This window comes from Erinaceus europaeus, chromosome 10, assembly GCF_950295315.1.
Source record: "Erinaceus europaeus chromosome 10, mEriEur2.1, whole genome shotgun sequence".
NCBI classification, from domain to species: Eukaryota; Metazoa; Chordata; class Mammalia; order Eulipotyphla; family Erinaceidae; genus Erinaceus; species Erinaceus europaeus.
This window is the reverse complement of record NC_080171.1, coordinates 39,141,851-39,158,695: the sequence shown is the minus strand read 5'-3', so window position 1 is coordinate 39,158,695 and position 16,845 is coordinate 39,141,851. Positions and strand designations below refer to the sequence as shown.

At 37.6% G+C, this 16,845-nt stretch overlaps 1 protein-coding gene across 1 annotated transcript in view; it reads right to left on the bottom strand.

Annotated features, from left to right (window-relative positions):
* The window catches only part of PRUNE2 (prune homolog 2 with BCH domain), a 328,462-nt gene that overhangs the window by 219,282 nt on the left and 92,335 nt on the right, over positions 1-16,845 (bottom strand). Inside the window, exon 6 of the mRNA XM_060199543.1 lies at positions 14,494-14,588. Coding sequence (XP_060055526.1) covers positions 14,494-14,588 — 95 coding nt within the window. The remainder of the gene's footprint in view (positions 1-14,493; positions 14,589-16,845) is intronic.

The window sequence follows — 16,845 nt, the reverse complement described above, 5'->3', positions numbered from 1 at the left end:
ACAAGGGTTGGACCAATTTACATTCCTACCAGCAGTGCAGGAGGGTTCCTTTGACCCCACAAGCTCTCCAGCATTTGCTGCTGCTACCTTTTCTGATGTATGACATTCTCACAGGAGTGAAGTGGTATCTCATTGTTGTCTTTATTTGCATTTCTCTGACAATCAAAGACATGGAGCATTTTTTCATGTGTTTCTCGGCCTTTGGATCTCTTCTCTGGTGAATATTCTGTGCATGTCTTCTCCCATTTTTGGAGGGGGTTATTTGTTTTCTTGTTGTTGAGTTTGGCAAGCTCTTTATTTATTCTGGTTATTACCCTCTTGTCTGATGTATGGCATGTAAAGATCTTCTCCCATTCTGTGAGGGGTCTCTTGGTTTGGGTAGTGGTTTCTTTTGCTGTGTAGTCCCATAGGTTTATACTTGCCTTAGTCTTCTTTGAAATTGGATTCATTTCATTGAAGATGTCTTTAAAATTTATGCGGAAAAGAGTTCTGCCAATATTTTCTTCTAAGTATCTGATAGTTTCTGGTCTAACATCCAAGTCCTCGATCCACTTGGAATTTACTTTTGTATTTGATGAAATATAGTGGTTCAGTTTCATTCTTCTGCAATTTTCAACTCATTTTTTCCAACACCCTTTGTTGAAGAGACTCTGCTTTCCCTATTTAATAGTCTGGGCACCTTTGTCAAAGATTGCATGTCCATAGGTGTGGGGGCTTACTTCCAGGCTCTCAGTTCTATTCCACTGGTCAGGGTGTCTATTCATGTCCCAGTACCAAGCAGTTTTGATGACAATGGACCTTATAATACAATTTGAGACCTGGGAGTATGATACCTCCAGTTCTGTTCTTTCTTCTCAAGATTGTTTTGGCAGTTTTATGTCTTTCCTGGTTCCAGATAAACATTTGTAGCATTTGTTCTATCCTCCTAAAAAATGTGGTTGGGATCTTGATGGGGATAGCATTAAATTTGTAGCTGGCTCTGTGTAGTATATTCATTTTAATGATGTTAATTCTTCCAACCCATGAACATGGAATATCTTTCCACTTCTTTGTGTCTTTTGCAATTTCCTTGAGTAGTGACTCATAATTTTCAGTAGACAAGTCTTTCACTTCTTTGGTAAGGTTTATTCCTAGATATTTTATTGTTTTTGCTGCTATAGTAAAAGGAATTGATTTCTGGATTTCAACTTCTTCTTAGTGTTTGCATAGAGGAATGCCACTGACTTTTGAATGTTAATTATGTAGCCTGACACCTTACTGTATTGCCTGACAATTTCCAAAAGCTTCTTGCTGGGTTCCTTAGTTTTTTCTATGTATACTATAATATTATCTGCAAATAGGAAAAGTCTTTGACTTCTTCTCTTCCAGTCTGTATCCCTTTAATTACTTGTTTCTGCCTGATTGTTATGGGAAGAACTTTCAACACTATGTTGAATAGTAATGGTAATAGTGGGCAGCTCTGTCTAGTACCTGATCTGAGGGGAAATGCTTCCAGTTTTCACCACTGAGTATGATGTTGGCTGTAGATTTGCTATATATAGACTATACAATCTTCAGGAAATTTCCATCTATTCCCATATTTTTGTAGTGTTTTGATCATAAAGGGGTGTTGTATTTTGTCAAAGGCTTTCTCTGCATCTATTGATATGACCATGTGGTTTTTGGTCTTCCATTTATTGATGTGGTGGATCGTGTTGATTGATTTATGTATATTAAATCAACCTTGCATTCCTGGGATAAACCCCACTTGGTCATGATGAACAGTCTTTTTAATATACTGCTGTATCCAGTTGGCTAGAATTTTGTTCAATATTTGAGCATCTATGTTCATCAGAGATATTGGTCTGTAGTTTTCTTTTTTGGTTGTGTCCCTGTCTGCTTTTGTTATCAAAGTGATGTTGGCTTCATAGAAGCTGGAAGGGAGTATTCCGGTGTCTTCAATCTTCTGGAAGACTTTTAAAAGTAGAGGTATTAGTTCTTCTTTGAAAGTTTTGTAGAATTCATTTGTAAAACCATCTGGTCTAGGACTTTTATTCTTGAGAAGGTTTTTGATAATTGTTTCAATTTCATTAGCTGTGATGGGCCTGTTCATGTTATCTAGTTCCTCTTTACTTAATTTTGGAAGTTTGTAGGTATCTAGGAACTAGTCCATTTCTTCCAGGTTCTCTAGCTTGGTGGCATAGTGTTGTTCATAGAAGAGTCACATGATATGTTGACTTTCTGCAGTGTCTATTGTGATATCTCCTCTTTCATTTATGATCCAATTTATTTGGTCTTCTCCCTTTTTTGTTTTGTGAGTCTGGCTAAAGGCTTGTTGATTTTGTTCACTCTTTCAAAGAACCAACATTTACTTTCATTGATCTTGTATATGGTTTTCTTATTTTCAATGTTAATTTGTGCCCTAACTTTAGTTATTTCTGTCCTTCTGGTTACTTTAGGGTTCCTTTATTATTTGTCTTCTAGGTCTTTAAGCTGTGCAATTAGGCTGCTTATTTGTGCTTTTTCTTGTTTCCTAATGTGTGCTTGTATGGACTTCCCTCTCAGTAATGCCTTAGCTGTGTCCCAAATATTTTGATAGTTTGTGTCTTCATTTTCATTGAACTCTTGAAACATTTTTATTTCTTCCTTTATTTCCTTTTTGACCCAGTAGTTGTTAAGTAGTGTACTGTTGAACTTCCACATTTTGGGACTATTACTAATCTTTTGTTGATTGTTAAGTGTTAGTTTCATTCCACTGTGGTCTGAGAAGGTGCTTGGAATGATTTCAATGCTCTTGAATTTGCTGATGCTGTCTTTGTGGCCTAATATATGGTCTATCCTTGAGAACGACCTCTGAGGATTTGAGTAGAATGTGTATTCTAGTTTCTTGGGATGAATGACTCTGAAAATGTCCAATAGTTCTAGTTTATCTATCTCCTCATTTAGATCCCTCATTTCTTTATTGATTTTCTGCCTGGATGATGTGTCAAGTTGAGAGAGTGGGGTGTTGAAGTCCCCTACTATGACTATGTTGATGTTAATATATTGCTGTAGCTCTTTCAGTCAATGTTTGATGTATTTAGATGGCTTCTCATTTAATAACTGTTAAATCCTCTTGATTGACTGATGCACTAAGCATTAAGCATTAAGTAGTGTCCATCCCTAACTTGTTTAATTTTATTGATTTTAAAGTCTATCATGTCAGATATGAGAATAGCTGTTCTTGCCATTTTTTGTGGGTCATTGGCTTGTATGATAGTTTTCCGTCCTTTCACTTTGAGTCTGTGTTTGTCTTGTTGAGTTAGGTGACTTTCCTGTAGACAACAAATTGTTGGGTTGTGTTTTCTGATCCATCTTCCTACTCTGTACCTTTTAATAGGTGAATTCAGGCCATTGACATTTATTGATATCAAAGATTGAAGAAATTTTAACACCATTCTTGTAGATCTTTAGAGTGTTCTGATATATTGCCTATTTATGGTGGTCTGACTGTTTATAAGAGACCTTTCAGAACTTCTTTCAGGGAAGGCTTGGTGATAGTTGATTCTTTCAACTGTTGCTTGTCTAAGAAGGTTTTTATGCCTCCACCTAGTCTGAATGACATTCTAGCAGATACAGTATTCTTGGTTGAAAGCCTTTCTCATTGAGCATTCGAGAGATATCTTGCCATTCTCTTCTAGCCTGTAGTGTTTGTGTGGATAAGTCAGTGGCTAATCTTATGGGTTTTCCTCTGTAGGTGACTCTTTGTTTTCTTCTTGCAGCCTTCAGGAGCCTTTCTTTGTCCTTATTCCTTTCCATTCTAAATATGATGTGTCTTGGTGTCTTTAAGTCTGGGTTAATTCTGTTTGGGACCCTCTGGGATTCTTGAATCTTTATGTCTTTGATGTTGTCTAGACTAGAGAAGTTCTCAGCTATTATGGCCTGAAGAATGCTTTCTTCCTCTCCCTCTCTTTCTTCCTCTGGTAAGCCAATAATGAGTATATTGTTTCTTTTGAAGTCATCCCATAGGTCTCTGTTGTTGTTTTCATAATCTCTTAATCTGTTTTTGAGATCTCTTTTTTAGTTGTCTCTAATTCGTCCTTGATCTTGCTAATTGTCTTCAGCCTCATTTATTCTATTCTCTCTCCCCTCTACTGTTTTCTAGAGTTCATCTATTTTGTTACCCTGTTCTGATACTGTTTTAGCTTCTTCACCTAGTTGTGTTCTTATCTCAGCTATTTCAGCTCTCAGCTCTCTAATAACCTTGAGATAGTGTTTTCTTCCAGAGTCTTATTTGTTGTTTCTGCATTTCTGATGACAATTCTTTCAAACTCTTTACTCACTCCTGTGATTATTTACTTAACTAGTATTTGGTTGTTGACCTCATTATTTTGTGGTTCAACCTCTGGGGGGCTTTTAGCTGGACTCTTGTCCTGGTTAATTGCTCCAATATTTCTTCTTGTTGGTTTAACCATTCTATATAGTAAATTACAACGTCCCTCTCTCAGAGCTTTTCAAATTACTGATCACTGTTGCCTGGATTGACTTGTGTCTAAGTAAGGTAATTAAAGGGTTCACAGTTGTGGAAACTGAAAGTTGTTTCAATATTATTTTAATCCCTGAGTTGGAGCTCAGTGGCTTAAAAGCCTTTTTTGTTCTTTTTCTTCCCTGTAGGCTATGGGAACCTGAGGGCTTTTAAACTATAAGTAGGCTTCTTAGCTAAATCAATGATTCCTGACCAAGAGATAAAGCAGGGTGGGGCAGAGATAATACAGTGGTTATGCTAAGAGACTCTCACAGCTCCACTGATAGGCCACCAAGGTATAGATCTTCTCCTGAGTTTCCTGGTTACTTCTCTGTCCCCTGGTGTCAGCACAGAGCCTCCCTGCCGCTGCTCAGGATTCTGAGGGCAGTAACAATGGAGACTCACAGTTGCATTTGGTAAGTCTTAGGGGAGTCCTCTCCTCCCTTCAGCTGTCTTTTTGTTGGTGAAATAGACTGGAGGTGGTATGTCAACTGGTAAACTGCTGGACTGTTACCAGCCACTTAATTTCTCCCTAGGCTCCTCTCTGTCCACGAACCACATGTGTTTGCACTCACCAGTGATTTGGTGGGTTCCTGAAGTCATTATAGTCCTGCCTTGTTGCTATCCCAGATGGTCTCCTTTGGTATTCCTAGTTGACTCAGGAGAGGAGAGGAGAGAAACACAGCTGCTGCTGCTCCATAGCCCTGCCTCTGGAAGTCTCAAAATCTATTTCTTAATTCCCTCAATACCAAAAACTGAGAAGGAATTAACTCAATGGCTGTTTTATGGCTTCTTTGTCATTTTACTGGGCAAATAAAGTGACTAGAACCAGGGTATGAATATAGTTCAGTGGTAGAGTGCATGCTCATCATATATAAGGCCTTGGACTTGATCCTCAGGCATCCCACATCACACACACAAAGAATTCCATGGAAAGTACCAAAGCCTACCAACTAACACTCAAAATACCAACAAGTGATAAGGTAAGCCATGTCAATATTGTGAAGCTTATTTCTCAAAACAAGGTGGGAACTGATGCTCTATTTCTCCCTTCTCCTCCTACCAAATCTTTTTGCACCTGCACAGTTGATCTGGGGGCTAGGGGGACGCAGATATTTTCTCCACCTTTTATTATGGAATTGGGGCATCAACTAGGCACAATTTCACTGTTCTGGGTCACTTTTTTTTCTTCATTCAGCTAGAGACAGCTAGAGGAATAGACACCATAGCACTAAAGATACCTCCAAATGACACAGCACCTCCCTGTGGTGATGGAGTTTGACCTTGGACCACACACACATGACAATGCACTGTGCTTTATCCAATGAACTAGATCTCTGGTCCTCTTTTTCCTTTTAATTACAGATAGAGATCCACAGGTAGGGAAGAAAGGAAGAAGAGATGAACAGAGAGAAGGAGAGACACCACAGCATTGCTCTACTATTCATCTGGAGCAGACACTCCCATGTGGTGCTGGGGCTGAAACACAGATCAAGTGCATAGCAAAGTATGTGCTCTACCAAGTGAGCTATCTTCTATCCCAGGACATACAATTTCACAGACACTTTTACTCATTTATCAATTGCCACACACACTAAGGATTCAGACACTTGTCCTAGAAATCTTATCTTCTCATTCTCTTTTATTCATTCAGTTGAAGATAGAGAACTTGATCTCTGCAGGTATCCTAGACTATTATTACTTTCACTGATATGGACATGCCAGAGCACCAAGGGAAATTTCTCTGGGGCTGTAGTCTCAGTCTCTCGGTCTCTCAGTCTCTCATGTTTGAGGCCACAGGTTTGATCTCTAGCACCGCATGTACAACAGCAATGCTCTGGCTTCTTTCTCTCCTTCTCTTGTCCTCTCTCATAAAAGCAAAGTCAGTTAACCATCTACTTAATTAATTATTTATTTATTTTTGTACATCATTTATCTGAAACCCTCTTGACTTTTCACCCATTATAAATTGAGACCTTTTTATACCTTGACTACTCAGAGTTTTGTTATTTGGAATTAACAGAGTACTGAAAAGTAATTCTATTACATATCAATAAATATTTACAAATAAACATTTACTAATGGATTTGGGTGGTTTCTACTCTTTTTTTACTATTTAATAGTGATATAATAGTGATTTATTTATAAGATTATAAAAATAATAGGTTATAGTTCCACATCACACCCACTGCCAGAGTTCTGTCTCTCCCCACTCCACCCCTGCCCCTTAACATTAACCACCATTGTGCTGCTAAAGTCTTAGAGACAAGTTAGCTACACTGTTTTTTTAAGCTCGTGTGCTTTAATTCTTTACATTCCACATATGACTGAAACCATTTGGTAAGTTGTCTGTTGTCTTTCACTTTTCACTTTTCATCTCTAATTCTATCTCCCTGGCCACTTAACTAACTTGCAATGTGTCAACTTAACAGTCAGTATGTGTGTATTTTTGTTATGTATGTATGTATTTTACTAGAGTGCTGCTCAGATCTGGCATATGGTGGTACTGAGGGTTGAACCTGGGAGTGAGAGACTCAGGTATGAAAGTTGTCTGCATAGCCATTATGCTACCTCTGTAGCCCTAGACAAATTATTTAACTTCTTAGATTTCAATTTCTGCACCTCGAAGATGGAGACTGGGCAGAAGCCAGCTCATTATTCATCAAATTGGCTCTTCTTAGGTATAAAACTAAACTGTAATTTTCAATCTCCCTAAAATGAGGCAATCATATGACTGAGCCATGTACACAGAAATGACAGATAGATGCTATGTCCTGATCAGGGGCATAAAATCTTCCCACTTTCACCTTCTAACTTCTTTACCTTGTTGGCACATAGCATGAAGATGTTTCTAGGCAAGCTTGGGAAGCCATAGTCATGTGGGTTTCAGACTGACCTCTAACTACTCAGCTAGGAACACTAAAGTGAATTATTTCATGAGAAAAAAAATAAACAATTTCTGTGTTTATTAGTCTCTTAGATTTGGGATTTATCTGTTATAGTTTCCATAAGTACCTTACTGAATACAAAGCTAGTCATAACACCTCTTACTCAGTGGTTCTCCAGCAAGACTACATATTTGCGAACTCTAATTCTAATCAGTGGGTGTTCATTCTTCAGTGTTAATCTCTTCCTATAAAGGAGGAGTTGGCCTGGACATAAAAGGAAATGGAGGCTCTGGAACCAGATGGTGGCTTATCTAGTATAGTATACACATAATCATGTGCAAAGACATGAGTTCAAGTCCCTAGTCCCTTGCTGCAGGGAGGAAGCTTCATGAGTAGTGAAACCATGCTGCAGATGTCTTTGCTTCTCTTTTTCTCTCTCTCTCTCTATTTCCCTCTGCTGTTCATCCTCAATAAAAAAAGAAAGGAAAAGGGGGGCAATGACCACCAGGAATGATGGAGCCATATAAGCACATAGCCCCAGCAATTAACTTTGGTGATGAAAGAAAGAACAAAAAGAAAGGAAGGAAGGAAGGAAGGAAGGAAGGAAGGAAGGATGGATGTGTGTATGTGTTTTTGTTATGTATGTATGTATTTTACTAGAGTGCTGCTCAGATCTGGCATATGGAAGGAAGGAAGGAAGGAAGGAAGGAAGGAAGGAAGGAAGGAAGGAAGGAAAGGTAGTGATGCACCTGGTTAAGCACACACATTACAGACATTACATTGCACAAGTTCAAGCCCCTAGTCCCCATCTGCAGGGAGAAAGCTTTATAAGTGGTGAAGCAGTGCTGCAGGTGTCTCTCTGTCTCTATCTCCCCTTTCCCTCTCAATTTCCCTCTGTCTCTATACAATAATAAATATACATATTAGGGGGGAAAAGGAGAGAGAAATAAAGGAAGGAAGGAAGGAAGGAAGGAAGGAAGGAAGGAAGGAAGGAAGGAAGGAAGGTTCTTATGACTTAGAACCAGAAAGAGAGGTTGAACATATCCCCATGAAAGGACCAGAAGAATCTGAAAAATTACCTTCAGTGCAAAGGATTGGCATTTTGAAGAATACGTTAACTAAAAATACATGGTCCCTTCCCCAAATGTTATTACACACCTTTTGAAGAGTCAGGACTTTGCATATGTGCTATTTCACATGAAGAGAGAGAAAGAGACAGAGAGAGAAATCACAGCACCAGAGCTTCCCCTAGTGCCATGGTACCTCCATTGTAGTGCTGGAACTTGAACCTAGGCTGCTTGAATAGCAAGGCACATACCCTCCCAAAGAGCTATCTCTCTAGGTCTACTACTACTCATTTCATTACAAAGTAAGGTAGGTTAATTCTCTAAAGGTATTTCCAACCTGTACTCAAAAACAAAATAAAACAAAACAAAAAATATCTCTGAGCTTAAACAAACATTTAGTTAACTAGATTTTATAATGGTTTGCTCCATCCTCAGACATGGACATCTCAAAGAAGCGTCACTGCAGCAGCCTTAGTAAACATTCTTTTTGTTAGGGAGGCATTTGATGGTGGATCTTTGGTATTCATTTCAGCCTATGCTCTGAATGCCAGGGGGAAATGCTGGTATTTTTCCTCTATAGTTTTCCAAAGTGCAGCTTCCCTAGTAATCTCTGTGCAGGGCAGAATGAGTCAGCAGTCTGAGTCATTTACTAAAAGGCATCCCATGTGTTCCATTCCAGGTTTCAAATAGCAGACTGTCTGGTCGCAAGGGGCCCCCCAGGCTGAAAGGACAGCAAGCATCAAAGAGAAAACAGGCTTGCATAACACCCCCTGGACACCTACTCTGAATAGAGACAACATTTCAAGAGTTGAAAGTCCCCACTGCTCCTCACTCAAAGGATACTTATTTGAAATAAAAACATGTGGAAGCAAAATATGACATGTGTTTCATGGATAATCAGATAATCTTACTCTAAGTTTTTTCATTTTGAGGGGGCTGGGTGGTGGCACACCCTCTAGAGCAAATAGCTTACCATGCATAATGTCCAGAGTTCAAGCCCCAGTCCCCACCTGCAGGGGGGCGGGGGGGAAGTTTCAAGAGCAGATATCTCTTCTCCCCTCCACTCTCCCTTTCTATTTCTTTGTCTCTATCAGAAAGAAAGGAAAAAGAGGGCTGGGGGTTGTCACTGAGAGTAGCTGAGTCATTGTGCAGGCACTAAGCCTTGGTTATAACCTTGGTGGCAAAAAACAAAGTTGTTTTGTTTAGAGATGTCTGGAAAATTACTACTTTTTCTGAATAATAAATGCTACAAGTTAAGCTGTACCTTCCTCAACCCAAATTTACATATCAATGCTATAGCCACTAGCATTTCCAAATGTGGGTTTATTTACATATATATGGTCATTGTAGCTATAATAGCTAAGATCATCAGGGTGGGCCCTAATCCAATATGGCTGGTCTCCGTACAGATGGGAGAAATTTGGACAGAGACACACAGCAGGGAAGATGATGTGAAAACTGAAGACAGAGATCATGATGACATAACTACAAGCCAAAGAGAGGTAAACATTGCCAGCAAACACTAAGAGCTAGGTGAGAGAGTCAGGGCTTTGTCTCACAGTCCTCAACAAGAACCTCCCTCCCAACAGCAGGTCCTGAATATCTAGCCTCCTGATGCATAAAGACAATAGATTGTTTTGTTATTTAACCCACCCAGTGAGGGGTGTGTTTGTTATGGCAGTCCAAGCAAAGTGACAGAGTATATATGTAGAAGCCACATCTGAATGTGTTTTATCAAAATAAAAAGTGACCAAGTCAATGCCTGGTTATAGTTCTTTCTGGAAAAAAAAAAGATATTGGGGAGTTGGGCGGTAGCAGAGCGGATTAAGCGCATGTGGCGCAAAGCACAAGGACCGGGGTAAGGATCCCGGTTCAAGCCCCCAGCTCCCCACCTGCAGGGGAATCGCTTCACAGGCTGTGAAGCAGGTCTGCAGGTGTCTGTCTTTCTCTCCCCCTCTCTGTCTTCCCCTCCTCTCTCCATTTCCCTCTGTCCTTTCCAACAACAACGACATCACTAACAACAATAACTACAACAACAATAAACAACAACAAGGGCAACAAAAGAGAAAATAAATAAATATAAAAAAATTTTTTTTTAAAAGATATTAATGATTACAAAGTCTTCTGGGAGATACTTAAAGGTGGTATAATAATATACAGTATTAGCAGGTATCCATTAATGTGGTATTGCCATAGCAATCTTACTTGCTTCAGTGGAACCTAATTACAATGGAAATACTGGCCCCTTTTCCTTAACATCTTAGAGCAGGTTCTGTGATGGACATACATTTTCTTCTTTTTTGTTTCTGATTAAGAGTTCATTATTTTTAATTTTTGTCCATCTTAGTTGTTAACACAGACTCTTTTCCCAGCAACTTTTATTTTTGATTCTACTTACAACAAAATATTGGAACAGAATCAAAACCCGTGTTTCTCTTCTGATGACCATCAAATTAATAATGAATGGTGCAAAAGGAATCTGGCATGACAGTAACCAATGAAGTGGGTTTAATATGTGGTGTGTGTAAATGCAAATTCAGAATGTGTGACAAAACTTCAGTGTCTTTTCTTTCCATGGCTCTAGCTTCAAAGGCCTCTTCTAAGAAGGGCCATACTACCTAAAGTCTACTTTTTACTGCCTCTCAAAGTCATATTCATTCTGGCCTCGTACACTAAGAAAAACATTACAATTCTGTCATATTATAATTAATTCTCTTATAGTTGATCTTCCAATAATTTCTACAGCTTTGATCAGATTATAGCTATCATTTTTAAATATACTATAATCAAAATGAGATAAAATAAGCTTTTTCCTTATAATGGGGAGGGCCAGAATTGTTGGCTCATCTGTCAAAATCAATGGTTTTTACATCCCAAACCAGTGGTTTTCTCTGAAGAACATTCAGTATTATATCACAACTGGACAGAGTCTTCTTGTTTCCTCTTTATTTCTGCCCAAGAATCTTAATTGAGTTATGAGGTAAAAAAAGCCCATGACACACTGGAATTGTAAAACTGCAAAAGACCCCTGGTAACATGAGGAATCCTCCTCTCTCCTAGTTGCATAATGAACCACACATGTCTACTCCAGCTAATTCCTTTCATAAATGACAGCTAAACTATGTTCCAAATCCACCATCCACTCTAGTTTTGGACAGCTGGATTAATATGTGGGTAATATTTTCTCTATCTGACATCAGCATTCAGCAACGGTTATCTGGAAGGGGAGAGTAGGTTGTATTACATAGATCATCAAATGACTTTGTTTTCCTCACTGATTTATTTAAATTCCAAAGGAAATAAAAATAAAAGGGACAAACTACATTCATGAATATGTACTAAGTATTTGTATTCATCAAGTGACTACTATTTGCCCACCCCAGCAACAGGAAACTAAAGGGAGATGAACTTTAACATAGTTAAATACATGAAACCATTCAAAATTAATGAATACATACATTGCAAAATTAAATTGTTGGCTGGCCACTTAGACTGAATTTTGCAAAAGCATAGAGGGTAAGTATATAAAAAAAAACAACACAGAGAATTTATAAACATCATGATGAAGGTAGATCATGATCATGCTATGTAGGGCAAGTGAGATCTAGGAAGTCATAAGAATTAAGACCATTTCTTTGAAAATATATTTAGATTTAAAAAACAATTATACAGATGTTCCAAAACACACACAATAACACTGACTGGAAAGTCTATCAATATTTTTCAAAGTAAAGTCTATGGAATTGGGAAAGGAACACTGATATGTATATGTATATGTATATGTATATGTATATGTATATGTATATGTATATGTATATGTATATGTATATGTATATGTATATGTATATGTATATGTATATGTATATGTATATGATGTATATGTATATGTATCCATATATATATATATATATATGGTCTGAAAAACATGATTGGATTGCCAGATCATCTATAGAGAAAACTGGACTCTGTCCTTCCTTCGGGGAACTTTTTCAATTTGCAGAGTGAGTGAAACATACATTTTTCTCTTTCTTTTTAAAAATATTTTTATTTATTTATTGTTGGATAGAGACAGAGAAATTGAGAGGGGAGGGGGAAATAGAGAGGGAGAGGGAGAGGGGAGACAGAGAGAAAGAGAGAGAAAGAGAGAGAGAGAGAGAGAGAGAGAGAGAGAGAGAGAGAGAGAGAGACTTGCAGCCCTGCTTCACCACCCGTGAAGCTTTCACCTGCAGGTGGGGACTAGGGGCTTGAACCCAGGTCCTTGTGCACTGTAGTGTGTGCGCTTAACCAGGTGTGCCACCACCTGGCCCCCTCATTTTTCTCTTTTAAAGAAGATACAGAACATTTACTAAGGAGTTTTTATTTCATTTCTTTGTCATCTTCAATGTCCTCATTATGCACAATTGAAATTCTTTCAGCTGATTAGAGTTTAATCTGTGTAACCTTCTTTATATATACAAATGTCCTTCTCCCTCCTCCCAGAAGATTACACAGCACTTTCAGAGATGTACTTAGGCATCTGATTAATTACTGGACCTCTATGTAAATTACTGTCAAGATTAAGATGATCATTTTACCACTTATTCAGCTTGATAAGCACTTACAGTTTAACATTCCTAACAAAGTCATTTATATACCCCTATAATATAAATGAAGGTACATTAAATTTATGGCAAGTTTATAATAGTAATAGCCTTAAAATAATTTGCTAACTACAGACAGTTCCCTAAGCAATCACAATATGCTCTATGTTAATTTAGAAAGGAATTCCAAACAAGGCATTTAAAACCTAATAAGATGTCATTAAATGAAGGGAGACAGGGGAGGAGGAAAGGAGAAAGAAAACCCTAAGGCTTGAACTAGGAGAAATGATTCTCAGAGCTACTGACCCTTGCAAGATCCATGTTTTCCTTGAATTTCTAGACAAGACACAGTTCTAATTGAAGGTGATTATCTAGTTACTACACCCCAAATTGCATGGATTTCTTGTACTGAGTCACATCAATTTCTAGTTACATATAGATTTTATCAATTTGGAAGGCCATACAAACGAAGATTCAATCTAAGAACTACATACCATGAGAATATGCTCTGTATATTATTCACATATGTGTGTATGTGTGTGTTTCTAACCACCAAGTGTCATAATTTCTTCTTCCTCCTATATTGATATGGCCTACGAGCTGAAGTATGATGTCAGAAAATTGGGAATATATTTACAAAGAAATTTCAAGGGGGAAGCACCTTGTTTGCTCTTGGGTTTCCTGAGATCTGGACACTACTATAGAAAGCTGCTACTTCAGAGAAACACACACATTGATATCGTCACCATCATTATGAGGAAAATAAATGAGTAGCAACATACAATTCTAAAAGCTGAAAACAAATTCCTATACATTGAGATTTATAGACAGGAGAACTCTATGCCTCAATCAAAGGAAAATAGCTTGTTCAAGACAATGAGACAGTAGAAAAATATGTAGTTGTCTGCATGGCACAAATATGCCTCTGTAAAATATAATTCTCATTAGTTAGGCTAATTAAGATTAACATACAAGTCAATGAAAACCCCCAAAGTAGAAAAAAATATAATTTACCACAGATACATACAAACAAAAGAGTAGCATTCACTCTGAGTTAATCAATTCAAATTCTTATGAATATTTCAACTGTCACCGCTGATCATCAAAATGACATGCATCTAAACAGCTTACAAAGGACAAAGAATAGTTCGGCTTTTCAGATAGTTTTATGAACAAAGTAGGGTGAAAAAACAGAAATATATATATGAGAGTGTTTTAAGTTTTGTTTAACTGAGATGAATGAAATATCACTCATCTTGGGAGTCTAGGTTTGGCATTTTTCACTGACTTTTCATTTTTCATTAGCAGTGTTTTCACTTGCATTTATAAATTATAAATGATAGCCTACATTCATAATCAAGTATATCTCAAAGGAACATTTGCAGCAAAACACTAACACTAACTCATATGCTTGAGAGAGTTGTATTCTAGATACTTTGACTAAAACTGTGAAATTTAAAACATTTCCATCCTACCTCAAGGGTCATGTTCACAGTACTAATGGCCACTTTTATTTCTCCATCTGATAGTTCCTTTAGATCCTTCAGCATTATCTGCTCAATATTTAAACCTGTGGATGAGAGGGGGAAACAATATGCTATACTTGGGGAACTTCTTTTTTTCTCTCTCTCTTTATTTGGGGGATTAACCCCCCCCCCAGGCCCTCCTCTGCCATCATGTTCCAGAACTTGAACACTCCCCCCCACCCACCTCCATGAGTCTTCCACTTCGGTGCAATGCACCAACATTAGTTTAAGTTCTGCTTTGTATTATACTTGGGGAATTTCTTGAAGGTAAAGTCAAGAGATTATTTGAATAATTCACCATGTTAAATATCTTTCTCTCTAATATAATTTTATTCAACATAAGTACACATATTAAGGCAAAACCCACATTACTGACAATTTCACCAATTTAGATCCCAGAAGGAAATATAATTCATGATTCAAAAGAAGACCCTTTAATAGAAAAAATATTTACAGAAATATGTATGAGATTAAGGACAATGAATTTTTAAAAATTAGAAAGGTGAGATCTGGAAACTAACAAAGAGTCAAGGGAAGAAAACAGAGTTCTAAAAACAACAAGGGCAACAAAAGGGAATAAATAAATAAATAAATATTAATAATAATAATAATAATAATTAAAAGAAAATAGATATCTGTAATTGGAAAGGAAGGGCTATCAGAAATTTGTCACCAAGCCTGGAACAGAGTAGGGAAGAACTACTACAGCTTCTCTCTTTATCTTCCTTTGATGCAATCCACATGTTGCTAACCCTTTGCAAAGTTAACCAGAAGCCAGGAGACTCCATAAGAACCCAGGAAATTAAATACTTAATGATCAAATATTAGGCATCCAAAACAGACATGAGCAGAAATGGAATGGAGAGAGAGAGACAAATAAAGAAAAACTAACATAACTGAGCAAATTAGCCAATAAACAAGGGCAGAATTTGCTTGGCAAGTCCCATGTAATGTTACCAAATGCAGTTATGAACGTGGCTCATAAAACTCATAATAATTAGATTAGTGACCCTATCATAGGTTCTGTTAACAGGAGCTATGGAATACTTTAATTATGAGACAAATAATTCAATAAAGTGAAAATTTTCAGATCTAAAGAGCTTTAGTCAGTTGATCAATGGTCTTCAGTAAAATCTGTTACCAAAAAGTAGGAAAGTGTCTGGCATGGCATCTAACTTTCAGCCTTGTTTATTACATCTGATTAAGGCTAATCTCTTGAGTAGAAAATCCGTAATAAAATACATTTAACCCTTTCCAGACACATGTTATAATAAGAGCCAGACAGAAATACTGTCAATCACAGTGGTAGGTAAGAAGGACACATACTAATCTTTTTTTACTCAAATATTTAAAAAACATAAGCTATCATACTGCTGCATAAAGTGATTTACAGAAAATACTGCAACATTAATATTCTGATCTATGAATTGGTAGACCACACTAGGAACTGGGAGAGAGCTCACTCAGTAGAACACAAACTTTACCATGCCTTTGAGACCCCTGCACCATATTAGGAAGCTCCATGAATGGTGGAGTAAAGGTATAGAATCCATCTTTCTCTCTCTCGTCTCTCCAACTCTCTGTCTTTCTTTATCTGAACATTTTTTTAAAAAGTGGAATCATGGGGATCGGGTGGTAGTGCAGCAGGTTAAGCGCATGTAGTGCTAAGCGCAAGGACCAGCCTAAGGATCCTGGTTCGAGCTCCCGGCTCCCCACCTGCAGGGGAGTCGCTTCACAGGTTGTGAAGCAGGTCTGCAGGTGTCTATCTTTCTCTCCCCCCTCTGTCTTCCCTTTCTCTCTCCATTTCTCTGTACATTTCTCTCTGTCCTATCCAACAATGACGACATCAATAATAACTACAACAATAAAACACGGACAACAAAAGAGAAAATAAATAATAAAAAAGTGAACTTTTAAAAAAAGTAGAATCATGCAAGCAAGACTACAATTTTTAAAGCCTAATTTACTTTTTAAAATAAGTGACAAAATTCATGCAGTCATAGTACCATTAAGTCCTTATATATCCACATATGTGTATAAGTGCATGGTAAAAGGTATGGTCAGTGTTGTCATTGTTCTGCCTCTACTTTCCCATCTCAGTGCCTCCTATGATGTTCATCCTGCATCTCTTTTCTCTTTTCCCAAAGGCTTTCTCAAACTAATAGAACCTACTTTTGGGGAAGTAACAGCTCCTGGGACTTTCCTGTGGTATGCTGGCAAATGTTAAATACTTAACAACAAAATATGATGTATACTGTTTGTCAATTTTTCTAGTGCCAATATTTCTACCGTGCTTGATTT